This window comes from Polyergus mexicanus, unplaced genomic scaffold (genome assembly GCF_030449975.1).
Source record: "Polyergus mexicanus isolate NDT 795.1 unplaced genomic scaffold, iyPolMexi1.0 SCAF_12, whole genome shotgun sequence".
Classification (NCBI taxonomy): domain Eukaryota; kingdom Metazoa; phylum Arthropoda; class Insecta; order Hymenoptera; family Formicidae; genus Polyergus; species Polyergus mexicanus.
In genome coordinates this window covers 9,245,739-9,260,543 of record NW_027223332.1, presented here as the reverse complement: position 1 = coordinate 9,260,543, position 14,805 = coordinate 9,245,739, and the positions used below count along the sequence as shown (strand labels likewise).

General features: G+C 35.7%; 1 protein-coding gene across 10 annotated transcripts in view; it reads right to left on the bottom strand.

The window, feature by feature from the left end:
• Positions 1–14,805, bottom strand: part of Nachralpha6 (nicotinic acetylcholine receptor alpha6) — a 223,693-nt gene that overhangs the window by 40,002 nt on the left and 168,886 nt on the right. For 6 of the 10 annotated variants that reach the window (XM_070305201.1, XM_070305202.1, XM_070305206.1 and 3 more), the window contains one exon: positions 10,329–10,415. The exons of the other annotated variants lie outside the window; for them this stretch is intronic. In XM_070305201.1, coding sequence (XP_070161302.1) covers positions 10,329–10,415 — 87 coding nt within the window. The remainder of the gene's footprint in view (positions 1–10,328; positions 10,416–14,805) is intronic. 10 annotated transcript variants of the gene reach the window in all.

Genomic DNA, 14,805 nt, shown 5'->3' with positions numbered 1-14,805 from the left:
AATGGATTATCAAATGCTAAATATTTTCGCACTATTATTTATTAATTCGATATTGAGATGGTAGTTGAGGAAAAACTTAGATTAAACGTTTGAACGTGTAATTTTTTCTCCCGCGGAAAGTCTCGAGGAAAAATAAATAGGATGCACATACTTGCAAAAAATTCATTTTCGATTTGGAGCATCGTTATACCGGCTCTCCGGGCGGATAGACGAGCCAATTGTCCTTCTGGATGCCGGCAACTAAAAAATGTCACTCGTCGCTGGATGGCCGGGAACCATCGCGTCATCGTGCATCCGCTATTTATACGGACCGCCATTGTTCATGGCAAATAATGAGGGTGCTTTTTAACTCAATGTTACCGAGGCAGTGATGTACAACCGTTGCGTTTCTAGGAGTGCGCCTCGTTACACGACAATGACGCATTACAGCTGAAGTTCTCGCAGAACGGCGCGCGCGAGCATCGACCGTAAAACAACGTTTTCGCGTCTTCTCACTGATGCAAAAATTTTTAATACACCCGAGATCCGTCTCCTTGTCATCGAACACTGACAATATGAGATTAGGTCGTAGCGACTCGAGCTTGCAACTTTGCACCGCGGCAAAGAAAGATTTCGCGATCACATATGTATGTGACAGCTAGAAAATGCTTTATGTATAATCTTTCAAATACGCATGTAAAACTAAAATTTGATGAAATATTTTCATACAAAGAATTGTCCTGTATCGCGCGGTGCAAAGATATTTTTCTACTAAACGCAATCTAATCATTCGTTAAGCGAAAAAATCGACGGAATACTTGATCATTTTTGTAATCAAAATTCTAACGAGACTATTGATTCTAAAAAGCCGCGAATATCTTCCTGCCTTTTCACGATCGATTATGATATTTAATATGTCAATGAGTCTGATGCGTGCGTGCGTGTGTATACGTGTATAGTATCACTGTTATCGGCATTGTGCTGCTTAACATGTATTAATATATAGGTATGAAGCGAAAAGGGAAAAAAACGGACGAGTAAATAACGTATGTGTGACTATATAATGTGTATAGAGAGATATATAATATATATAATATGAATATATATATATATACATATACGCAAAATTCGAAGATATATCAAAAAATAATATGCGAAGCAGCAGCCGTGGAAACGTAGGAAAGGAAACCAAAGACGTTGCGGTAGATCAAACAAATGTCGTTCGTCAAAATTAATGGCCTGGCTTTGTCTTTGTTCTTCATTATTAGTATCCGCGAATCGCTGTGACGGTAAATTAATATCTCTATAAGATTCGGAATACAATCGACCTGTTTGTCATGCTGTAATCAGATCGAGTAGGCTTAGAATTCTCATTCTCTCGCTCGCGTACTTCTTGCGCCAAATCTTTGTTCACGAGGCAAGAGTGAAAAATGAAAGAAAAACAAAGCGCATATTCTATTCTTATTTAATGACATTTAATTGATATTTTGCGAATTTGCTTGCTATTGTCATTATTTCAATTAATCGTTAAAAATGTAATTTTCTTCATGCTTATGTGTGTCTTATATGTATAATTGTGCGTGAATGTTGCTTTTAAAGACATCAAACAAAATTCTTATTTGCTGCACGAATTTTTCAAAACACGCTTACTTAATATACCAATCTGTTAAACGAAATTCTCGCGTCAGTTGCAACGACTGTTACATTCCTTTTCATTTCCCCGAGCACTGAATGTAAAATAGTTGAAAATTTGTTCTCTTAACACAAAAACAGTTGATAATTTGTTCTTTTCTTAGACAAGAATATAACCGGAATTTATCAACAAAGAAATCACAATTTTTCCTCGGAAATCCGATTGTAATAACCGAAATTGGCTTTAAAAAGCACAGTAACAAATTTTTATATTATTTATAATATCTTCTATGTTCAATTATTTAATCGTTATTGAAAGAGCAGATATCTCTCTGGTATACTTCTCTTGAAAATATATTTCGATGAAAGATGAATAAACGCAATGAATAATATTATTATCGGTTTATATTATTTATCATATCACCTATCAAGATATACAGGGTATTCCCGGGTTAAATGGCCAAACTTGAAATATGAATTTAGGATATTAAAACAAGAAAAAATTTTCCTCTGAAAGTATGCTCGCAAACGCTTCGTTCAAAAGATATTGACTTCTGAAGTTATAAACTGTAGGAACGAATAATTTCGAAATAATTTAGATTTATTCTACTTATTGCTGTACAATAATCAAAATTTAATAATTAAATGTTTTGTTCAAAATGATGGCCTCCAGCTCGGAGACAAGCATTGTACATATCGATGACAGAATGAGTGACTGATTGACATTGTGCATCTGTCATTTCTTCGCACGCTTGCACTATCTTTCGTTTTAGTGATTGAAGATTATTATAATAGGCACTACAAACTTCTTTTTCTTCAAAACAAAAATAAAAAGAAACATTTCGAAATTATTCGTTCCTATAGTTCATAATTCCAGAAGTCAATAAGTCTCTTGAACGAAGCGTTTGCGAGCATACTTCCAGAGGAAAATTTTTTTCTTGTTTTAAAGTCCTAAATCCATATTTCAATTTTAGCCATTTAACCCGAGAACACCCTGTATATTTGTGATAATTTATCTCGATATGCCCTAAAAGGACACCGTAAAATGATTTTTTTTTTCTGTCACGAATGCGAAATTAATTTTTTTTATATCTCGATATCGCGATACGTTTTTATAATGCAATTGCAAAATTTTAAGGCTGCTGCGTTTGATCCCAGACTGCGTTATGTAAAAAAATCAAGCGGCGAAAAGAGGCATTCTCGAGTTCAACCGACGTCAAAATCGTTTTCATGTGATGAGTGAGAACGTAAGTGCAATGTATCGCTTACTCGAGGATTACGGAAATAGTCGACGAGGTTCAAGTTTCTCCCTCGTCCCGGATATGCGTTTCCGCGTTCCTCCCCTTCGCCCCTTCCACGGCCAACGTCTTCGCTCGCAGTGCCATAGCTAAAGCTTTTATGCAAATCGCGATTAGTTTTTTCATCGAGGTCGGAGAATGCTCGTCTTCGCGCTTGCAAACGCTCGTAGCTGGCGCGTAACGTTGTCTCGACAGTTTAATATAAAACTCCCTTATTTAAGTATGCCATTATCGCTGGCGTGTCGCAAACAAGACGAAGGTAATTGGCGAATTTTATTTCGAGGTGTAATATATACCGCCGAGTGTAATGCACCGTGAAAACTGCTGTGCTAGTTATGACACGGCGAGCCCGTGTAAAGGTGTCCTCCTATCCGTACGCGAAAGTATACAGAGCGCTCCGTAAGTGCCCCCCAGGCGGACGGGATGCTTCGTAAAGCTCAAAGCGGCTCTATTTCAGGCGGGATTTAATTTCGCGACGTGATTGCGCGAACGTAACGAGAACTTTGAGAACAGTGGATATTTACTAATCAGCAATCTAAACGAGATAAATATTTGTCCTTCATCTTATCTACAAATAACATCAAGCTAGAATTGTGAGAGAAATTTTAAGAAATAGCGAGAAAAGCGAATGAAATGTGATAATAGAACTTGAGATATAAATACATCATTTTTTATGGTAAATGTATCATTATTAACACGCTCAACGCATTTATATATTGCGTTAATGTCATTTACATCATAAGAAATATATTTTTTCGTTTACATTATTGCGTGATCTGAATTTTTTATTATAAGCCACATATTACGTACAATAGTTTACGAAATGATTATATAATGTTCGAGTACAATGGAACGGATGAAGATTTTTGGAGCATTCTGTATGCATTCGATATACCTGGACGTGAACGAAGGTGTAACGGGTGCATTGCCCACGCGAGACAAGAGACATTCTCAGAGACATTCTACATTTGTCTCTTTATGGTTTGCGACTGTTCGTATATACCGTCGAATGCGCACATGTTCGTGTCGTGTCGTCGGTAGTTTATTGGAAAATCAATTGCACATAAGATGAATTATTCGGCTCGCTCGGGGAGAGCCGCGCCGCACAGGGAGAGAAATCAGACAAGGGAGCTGTCGCGCCTTGCGCTCTCGAGACGTTATTGAAACTGGGGTGACCCGGTTGCGTGCACCTCGTAAAGATTGATGCGCCGTATCGCGGAAAAGTAACGGTATGTCTATCTATACGCGAACATTGCTTGCATTTATAATTTCCGGCAAGCGCGATAAAAAAGAAATGTCTCGTATACCAGATGAACGCTGTCTTTCAATTTGATATCACTAAATTTACAGAGCTATCTAAAAAGTGTTCCATTTTGTGAAAATTCTATTTAAAATAACTTCTATCTCCCGTATATATTTTTCGCAATAATCCTATTCTTTTTCAGATAACGATAAAAGCTTACACGATCAGTCGATGCAACAAAAGAGACAAATAAATCATTTCCGTTAACTTTCCGTTCACTCTCACCACGAGAAATCAGATTCGGATGTTTGATGGTAAAATTAAGTGTTAATTTATTGCTCCAATTTGCATGTTTGACGGCAAGATTAAGCGCTAATTTATTGCTCTAATTTCAAATTTATTGTTCCTATCAATTAGCAGGAAATTCATATTAAAAATAAAAGTGTAGACTTAACATTATGCTAAATGTTTCGATTTCGGAAAAATATTTATAGCGAAACATAAATCATTAAAATCTATTTGCAATATCTTTAAATCATTAATTAGCAATTTATTCTGATATTTTTTTATTTCTCTCTCTCTCTCTCTCTCTCTTTCTCAGCATCTTCATTAATTTTCTTACTAATTCGTACGGCCAGTAAAGTCGGGATAAGATCAAATTAACAATAAATTAGCGTTTAATTATCTTACACATTTAAATTTGATTTCTTGTAATTGGAGGTGCCAAAAAAAATATGTAAGTAAATCTCAATTATTCTGTAAAAAGTTAAACTTAAATTATTGAGAACTTTTAATCAGAAACGCAATCTTTCTATAATACTATATGAAATAATATGAATGCCGCGCTATTATCTCAGTTCATTCACTGATATTAAAATATTTCGGAAATTGGAAACTGCGGGGAGTGTTGTCGTTTGTCGATAAAGCAATCGCTCGCGGGCGTCAAGGATAATCACAAAACAGGTCGAGCGTACTCCGAGGAAAACAGATCGTGCCTTGTTTCTGCGTTTCGAGTAAGAGACGCGAAACGTAACATGCGGACTTCCGGTTGTCATTTGTGAAGAAGCGAAAAAAACCAGGCCAATTGAAGCCAGAGAGTTTTGAACGTGTTCAATATCAAAAGTTTAACAATTCTGTTTACAATTAACAGACATGTTTATAAATGCTTAGAATATTATATATTTTTCACATTTAAATATAAATTGTTTTAGGTAATAAATCTATCTGTAATAAAAGAAGATAAATGAAATTGAATAGATAAATTTCAATTTTATGTAATTGAAAATTTATTTGTCGATTTATTTCTATCAATTTTCGTTTTTACTTAATATACAATATGTTATAGTAAGTGTTGCACAATCTATGGCTAGGTACTTATAGATAGAAGAATTATTTCGATCTATCTGGAGCAGAGATCATTAAAAATATTAAATTTTTTATTTATCGTGTCGTGTAACAAGATATATATGAAAGTGGAGGATGAATTGAATTTTATATTGAACACTCATTCGTTGATTCATTTCTGCTTCGCATAGCTGCAGTAACTCTCTTCATCGCTAGGAAACGCAGTTCCTTTGATTTACAAGTTTTTATTTTCATCTTTCATCCGATTCACATTTTTTAATTCTGAATTACTAAATCAAATTAGATTGTTTATCAAAAAGCTTCAATCTGATATATCTAACATCGCTTTTATGTGTAGATTTCCAAATCCTATTTTCATCGACTCAAAGTTACACCACAATAAATCTAGATGCTTCTGCCATTATATTACATCCCTTCTAACTTAATTAAATATAATATATATAGTACGGTACAATATTAAACGAGAATTTTTTTTTTTGAAAAGTTTCATAAAGTATAAAATAAATACATAATTAAAGAATCAAATAAGCATGCGTATTCAATTAATATCGCAAGAAAATATCTCTCCGATACTCAACACGTTCGAAACTTTCCGGCATGGAGATGGAATCGTCTCGAAACATACGATGAGAGACAGAAAATCGCGTATATTGGAGTTATAAGGATGCGCGTTTTTCCGCTCGGAAAACTCGAAGCGTAGTAAAGAAATATAAAGCTATGCATTGTTTTACGCATTCACACATTCAGTCAATCTCATTCGTGCCATCTCGTTCGCGCAAGTTTCCCGCATTCTGTATATTTTCGCGAAGAGTTCTGCTCGGACTTTGAATGCAAAGCCGTTCATTTCGTTCGCGTGGCGATTTCACCAACTCCCGCGTCCTGTTGCTACAATGTGCTAATCCCCCGAGGTGAATCTCACGTTGCAACGTATCGACGTATATACGTATAGTTTACATCGCGCAAGAGTTGCTCGCAGTCGTTACATAATGGAAGAGGAAACTCGTTCGTTATTACAAATCGCTTTCATGGCGTTTTTTTCTTTTACATAGCCAATAGCAAAACTCGTTAGAAAATGAACATGACATAAATATACTCTTTATCATTCGCATCTTTGCATATAGCATTGAAAAAAAAAAAAAAAAAAAAAAAAAAAAAAAAAAAAAAAAAAATTAGCTTTTATAATCACATCTCATTAAATTCGATATTCTTCTTTCGCATTGGTAAGTCTCTAATTAAATCACACAAAGGTATTTCGTTAAATACAACGCGGTACGTTGCAAGAAAAGAAATTTTAGCGTTTGATATCACGTGTTAGATAACCTCGCAGCTGGTACTAATAGTTGAGATGTGTGTCTGCGATAGTAGAGAATAAATGACATCCAAAATGATGGAATGAGATGATGAAAACTCTATGGTGAGCGTTTATAAATGGAGATAGAACCATGCGCGCCGACGACGTGAGAGGTTGTCGCGGCGGAAGCATGGGAAAGACGCGACGCTTCCGGTAAGCTACGCGGTTCATCTTGCTAGATTAGACACGGTAAAACGGGCGTCGTCAGCGATGTCAGCGTGCGCACGTTGATGCATAGGAAAATGAGGAAATATGAATGCGAAAGCGAAGCGGAGAAGCAAAGTGAACATACGCCCGGCGTATTTCGAAGCCTCTTACTTTATTTTTCTTCCTTTCAGGTCTTTCCTCTTTGAGAACAAAGAGAAGACATAATTTCGCATTGCTGCGCGTAAAGGATGCGTTTAATTCACAAAGGCGAAATTTTTGCGTTGCCATCGTTAGGCGGAAATAGATTGTTAATGTCATGCGTGTTAATTGAACTTTGTGCGCGATGATTTTATTTATGGATGAAAGACAATTTTGCAAAGAAAGAATAAAATTTATGAAGCGCCGTAATTGAGTATGGGCGTGTGCGTTTGTTATTTTTTTTTACAGTTTATCGTTATCATATAACTATTTTTGCGTTTGTATCTTAATTATTTTTTATTATTCGTTAAGCGCGGAATTGCACGCACTATGCGACTTGATCACTGATATAAGAAATTGTCTCAATTTGTCTACAACATATGTGTATTTTGGGAAATATATGGCTGCGCTAGATAAATCGTAAAATAAATGCCTGTAAATATGCGTGGATGAAATGTATGCGCAAACACGGACGCATCATAAAGAAATATTCAGGCCAAGGATCAATAATAGATTTTCTTCACTGTTTGCGTTCCGTCCGCATCTAATTCCTATCACCGACGTCGAGGCGGGTCTTCGATTTCCATGTGAATCAACCACGCGTTTCATCATGTCGCTTTACGATGTGGTCCTCGAGATAAGTATGGTAATCGAGTGACTGCGCATGGCAAAACGATAATGCACCGTATACGTTTCGACCTTGCTTTGCATCGAACATTGTTAATTAGTAGACACTTTGCAAGCGCGCACTACTTCGCGAAGTACCCTTTCTTCACTAAAGAGTATACTCTTTGCTGTATAATGGCAGAGGGAATATCTAAACTTCTGCGAAAAAGATGTCTCTCGCGGAATATGAATTTTGTATGATATATGCGAGTTTCGAAACGCATTCGCAAAAAAAAAAAAAAAAAAAAAAAAAAAATTATATTAAAGTAAAATTTATTTGATATTTGGGAATGAAAAGAGAAAACATTTTTGTTATCTAGGCATACTACTCTCAATCAAGCTTTCCGTAATTTGAATGCGATATCCTATGTGCTCCATCGCGTAAAAATTTACACAAATAATATTTCTAAATTCGAAAATATCGCAAATAATTTGAAAATGTTTATGAAATTTTTTATGTCATTTACGGGAAAGATATTTATGAAGGAAGGAAAATAATAATGAACAAATTGAAAGCGACACAAAACATTTCTTATATGAAAGCGCATTTTATGAAGTTATTTCGTTTGGGGAAAAAAAAAACAAAAAAAAAGACCGGTGTAAATTAAAGACTTTCGATATTACAAAAAGAAAATGTCCGTGTTACTCGATGAAGTATGCTGAATACGAATGTTTCTCAGCCGTTATGATGCAAACTTATTCAATTAAAGCCGATCGAAGTTAGCGCGGGGATATCATCGGGACTGATCAAGAAGGCAATAACTCCATTTTCCTCATCTTCTTTCCTCCCGTCGAATCGACTTTCGTTTTTGGCAATAACAACTACGGACGTACTCGAGTTTCTTTTTCGATGCTTCTTGTCTATTCCTTCACTTCTAAAGGCGTCTCTTTGCCGGCCCCCGACATTGCTTTTATCTCTCGCAAACTTTGTAAATCGACAACTTGTGTCTGCTGTTACGACAGCACTTTTCTGAGAATCTCGTAGAATTTTTAAGACTCGCGAAAAGTTATGCCTGAAATAGACGATTGCCATTTGACAGAGGATGATAAATCTCGGATTGATTTGACATATTTGTAACATCATCTTTTTTACTGATGACTATTTGAACTTTTTGTACGTGTGCATAGTTGGAAACAACACAAAAAAATTTATGTGTAAAAATATACATAAATGAAATTAGAAAATGAAAAGAAATATATCTCAGATTAAGAAAATTTATAATATATTTATACACATAGGAAAATATTATATTAATTACGAAAATTGTCGAAAACGGGATCGAAGTAATATATCGAAATAAATATCAGAATATTGAACGTGGTTACTTTTTTCCATCAAACAATTGCAAATATCGGTGATCATTTCCAAGTTCTTGTGCGATGAAAACGATTGTTGCTCGAGATTACATATCTCTATTACGGCGCTTCGCAACTACAATTAGGCTTTATATCTACCGATACGCATATCGTATGGACCTATAGTTTCTTAAGAACAGTTTTTTTAGAGCCACGCGTTTCTCCACTTCCTTCTATCGTCTTTCCCTACTATCGCGATTTAAGAAAGAAACGACTGCGCAGCGAATGTTTGTTTACTGCGATACGCTTTTCGATAAAATAACTTTATCGGATAAAGCGACGTGGAACAACGAGTCTCCTCTTCCAACGTTTCTCGAATATTCTATGATTTTCAATTCTCTTCTATTCCATACGGGAAAGCGCTTTCGTTTCAGCTGCAGGGCGCCACATCTCTTTTGCTTGTGCTTCCGTTTTACAAGATCTTTGGGGGAGGATTAAAGTGCTTCTCTTAATATTATAAGTATATTTTTCTGTCAGCCAAAAGTTCTCAATCACTCATCATACTAACAATAAGAAAGCAGAAAATAAAAAGTAATCTAGAATTTTCTTTCAATTAAAATTATATTGTAACGTTTAACGAATAAATTTATTGAATAGAATAGATTTAATAAAATAAATAGAAGCGAATATATCGCGCAGATATAATACTATAATAATATCTGTTTCAAAAGAGATTTACCTCTTTTAAATTTTTAATGCGTACAAAGCACAAATGACAATGAAGCATCCCTTTTTTCCATCTTTTGATAAAACAAAATTCATCAAAAGATAAGAAATATTCTATTGATTTATATTTTGAACGCGTGGAAAATTTGAAAAAGACAAATGATAATCCGAAAAATATTCCGTTTATTCATCAATCATTGTGATTCAATTTTAAATGGATGAAGATCTCTCGTGAGAAAAACGTAGGAAAGAAACTCGCTTCTTTAATTATTAATACACACAGCCTCCCCGAAGATCCGATCGAACATTCACGATTTCTATTCGGAAAATCATTCTCAAATGATCTCACAATCAATTGTGGGCGCTGCAGCGAATCGACAATCGGTTTACTCTGAGACATTCGCTCTGTGTAAAAACTCAGTTGTACCTAACAAGGGTATTGCGTCGGAGACCTGGGGCAGGGTCTCGGCGACGAGGTTCAGGAACACCGTCAGCGATAGCAAGATGGTCACTCCTGAAACAGCCGTAGCCCACCTGTGCTCAATGATCCGTTCTCGTTCGAGGAAGACGCGATCGTCGATCGACAGCCGTTCGTCCTTTCTCCCTGTCGATCGTCGACGAAGAGAAATCGAGCGGAGCTGAACCACGTCGAGTCGACAGTTTCCATCGATGAGAATGAGAATTTATCTCTATGCGATTCGAATGCGATGGAAACGAGGGACAGGGGGGGGGGAGGATGAAAGGGGGAGGAAAGAGAATATTTTCGATATGTAGTAATCGATTGTAAGCCGGGGCAAAGTTTCGCAACTCGTCTCGATGGAATTGTCGACGGAAATCTCGCGGGAGCAGTACCTCCTTGCCGTTTTATCGGCGATGTTTTCTCGATAATCTCGAAACGCGAACCGACCGCTCTGTCCCGAAGGATCCAGCTCCGCCCAAAATTCGCGTTCTGCTTTGCTCTACTCGACCACGATATTTACATCGGGATCGAGAGCGGCTAAAAATGATAGATATCTCGTTAAAGATAAACGGTTCACGGTGTGTATTCACAAACATATATGCAAATTCGCGTATGCATATATTTACGGACAAATTATAATGAGATTGACGCTTAAATGCTTAAATTAGCTGCTTCTGAGCCAACTCGGGAGTTTGCGATGCATTTGAAGTCGACTTTATGCGTTATAACTTTTTGATCTATATCTTTCTAAATTATGTTTAATTTTACAGATTAATTAGATGAATAGAATTAATTGGTTTTATGGTGCAATTATACTGATCATATACGGAACTAAAATTCGCAATCAAAGAATGTAATGAAATGCACTATTACTGAGGATAGCACGAGTTTGCATAAGGTCGCAAAGTGGCATCATTAATGGATTCATTTTCTATAATGCAATTTCTTTATACGGTTTTCCATTGATAATGGAATACCGTCTCCAGCCAATTTTTATTTAGAGTTTTAGAGAATTTGGTTTTTTGTTCTTTTTTTTTTTATTAGAAAATAAAACAGCCTGTACCTCGGTAACAGAATTTATCTTTTACTATTTAATATTTTTTCCATAACCTCGTTTTTACAAAAGGGCAGCGAAAATTGTGTCTTTTTTCAGTTAGATTCGATGGTACGGCAAAATTGCGAGTTACGCGAATGAATCGCGGGACGAGAATGATTGCGTTCAACCAATTTTTATTTATCGACAAAGTCGCGGGGCTGGAACGGTGGACACTTCCGCTTCCAGATCCACACGAGTATGACCTGTGGGAGGATGGAATTTCGATTTAGCGAACTACGACGCTTTTATATCCACCGATTCGCGTGCCTCGGACGGTTTTACCATTGACATCGGGTCCGGGGAATGTTCGCTCCTCGGAAAATTGTTCGCCATTGTGCGAGAATGCATAGGTTCCATGAACCCCGCATCGCGACGACGAAGTAGTGTCCGTTTTGAACGAATTGCGATGCGACGACCAGCTCTTTGAGTGGCAATTGACACTGTATCATACAGTTATGAAATCCAAGTGCGAAATCCGCTTGCAAGCGTTCGGAAGTACTCGGAGGTTTGCAACTTATTTTAATTCTTTTGTCACAAAGTTCGATTTTGCACTAAAAAAAAAAATAGTAAAAATTAAAATGTTGAAAGAAAGAAAACAGCCTTGATAACAAAATGAAAAAGAGAAACATTTTTTAAAGTTGTAGTGATAAATGTGAATTCTATAAAGTAACAGAATTTGTTTTTGACGCGATATATTCATTCAATTTTGAATTATATATTATTTTTTGTATGTAGGTATTTCTCTTTGAAAATTTTGATATTATAGAAATGTAACCAGCCCATAATATTCTGAAAAATTATTCACTAAGATCAAAGCATGGACAATTTTTGTATGTGTTTTGATTTAATTTATCTGTACACATATATTTTATATAGAAAACATAATTAAAAGTAAAATATAATATATGAAGATGAGTTGTAGTAATTTAATATGTACGTTAACTAGAAATCTGAAACCACAGCGTAAATCAGTGTGTGAGAGTTGAATTTCAGAATAAATTCGTATAATAATTTAGAAATAAAAAAAAGTATGCTTACATATTAAATACATACAAGTCAATTGGAAAAATGGATAAATTATTCATTAGTACTGAAATTCGATAAAAAAAAGCGGAAAAATACAATAAAATTACGCGATGATGCGGAACAAAGTTTCTTCTAAGCATTGAATTGGAATCCATTCTTATTAAAGTCTAACATGCCAGAGGTGCGTTACACCGTACGCGCGGGTAAAAATGGAAGAGAGATATTTTTTGGTTACATTTTTGTGCGATTTTTTTCGTGACTGAGAACATTGTACACATATCTCAAATGACAATTGCGCTTTTATTGATGTAGAAACTATTCGCATACTTATTCGCGCGACAATTTATTGTATTCTCTGTAATATGTACAATCGTTTTTGCAGTCATACATATTCCATTAAAATAAATCGCTTATTTCTTTGTTTTTCTTTTCTTTTTTCATAGTACTATTTTTTTATATGACTATGAAATTTATGTGAAATTTATTTCATGGTTGGAGGATTTAAAAAAAAAAATCGCCGTCGACGAAATAAATCTCCGAAAAAGATCTCCGTCGTAAAATGTTGCAACCTTGAGAAATTGAATTTATTGCGAAAAGTTAATTAAAACTCTGCGAAATTTCGTATAACATTTATATTTTCTTCTTTCAAAAGTTGGATGATTATAGTTAATATATCGCAGCAGGTGATATCGAGCTCCGTACTATACTTTCTTCTTTTCTTTATGAGTCATGATATCACATCATTAATTTTTTCGTGTTTCGTTAAGAAAAGTTTGCGTCGCGAAAAAAAAAAAATCGTTCGACGATTATATTCCCGACGTCGGCTTGAAATTATTATAAGTCGAAGCATCGTGAATTTACTTTGAGAGGCAATTTCTCTCAGACCGGGTGAAACTCGAGTGTCGTAGGAAAATGAAAAAGGGCGAGAGAGGCGAAAGGAAAACGTGAAGCCGGTTAGCTGCTTCTTCCATCTTCGCTGCCTTGTCGCACTCTTGGAAAGAGGAATAAATTTTGTACCGTTTTTCTTTCTCCTCCTCTCCCTCTCTATCTTTTCCCGTGTTTGTTCTCCCCCTCTCTCTCTCTCTTAATTCTAATAACGTCGCGGTTATTCGACGACTTCTTTTTTCCGTCTCAACCGTCACAAAATTTTTCGTCATAACGTTATTCGATGTCGTCGGACAGAACGGCTTATTATAATTCGACGATCTACGAATAAGCGAGATAATACCTCCATGTAGGCGTACAAAACTTTGACGTCAAGAGAGAACGAGGCTTGGAACTGAAAAAGGAAGTGGAGAAGGAATAAAGTGTCCGGCGTGAAATTTCGTCAGTGTTCGATTTTCTTCTGGCTCTCTTGGAATATGAGAGACTCGATACGGCAAAAGCAGAGAGGATTCGAGGTTACGGTTATCACTCGAGTTATATCGAAGTTTTTCGTTGAAAAGAGAGAGAGAAAGAGAAAGAGAAAAAGAAAGAAAGAGGAAGGAGGGGGAAAAGCTAAAATAGAAAAGCAGCGAACCGTATATTGCGATGTGAAAAAAAATTCTCTCGTCCGAGGCTCAGAATGCCTGGTAACACGTGCGGATTATTTTTCGAAGTAATGTCTATCGATTCTTGAATAATTCCTCGAAGTAAAACAAATATTTCTTCAAAAATTTTAGATTTAATTGAGTTACTGATCGTTAAAATTTTAACGGCTATACCAAGAAGCTATATGTGTATTTGTCTCGTAAGATAGATAATTTTATCTTATTAAATTGCTGCATAGTAAAAATAATAAAAAATAGAAAGAACTCTTTCTCATTTTGATTACACTTTTAATTTGATTAACAATTGCTTTGCTTTAAAAATATCGCGGAAAATGCGAATACGCGGATCGATTTTAAATCGAAATCCATTGCGAGTTTCATTCGATGATTTGATTCTTTTATCCAATCGATGCGATTAATAAATTAATAAAATTAGTAATAGAAAATCTCGAGTTTTAAATTTGCTAGGAAAGATATCGCGGAATTCGATTAAACGCGCTTTATGTGGACGACAGAAATATGCAATAACAAATATTATTGATATTAATCGACCGATTAACTCGTTTGTGCACCGATACCAGTGGTCATATTTAAGGCAATCGGAAATTTATGAGTATTATAATCTATCGAGTGTCTATCGGTTTCGCGCGTGAATCTATTTAACGTCATTTTACAATAATTAGAATAGAGATGTGATTATCGACGAGACGGAATAACGCATGCATGCGTGTGCGCGCTTAAAAATCATACACCGCGATAATATCTCGTACATGATAATTGCCGAATCGATATA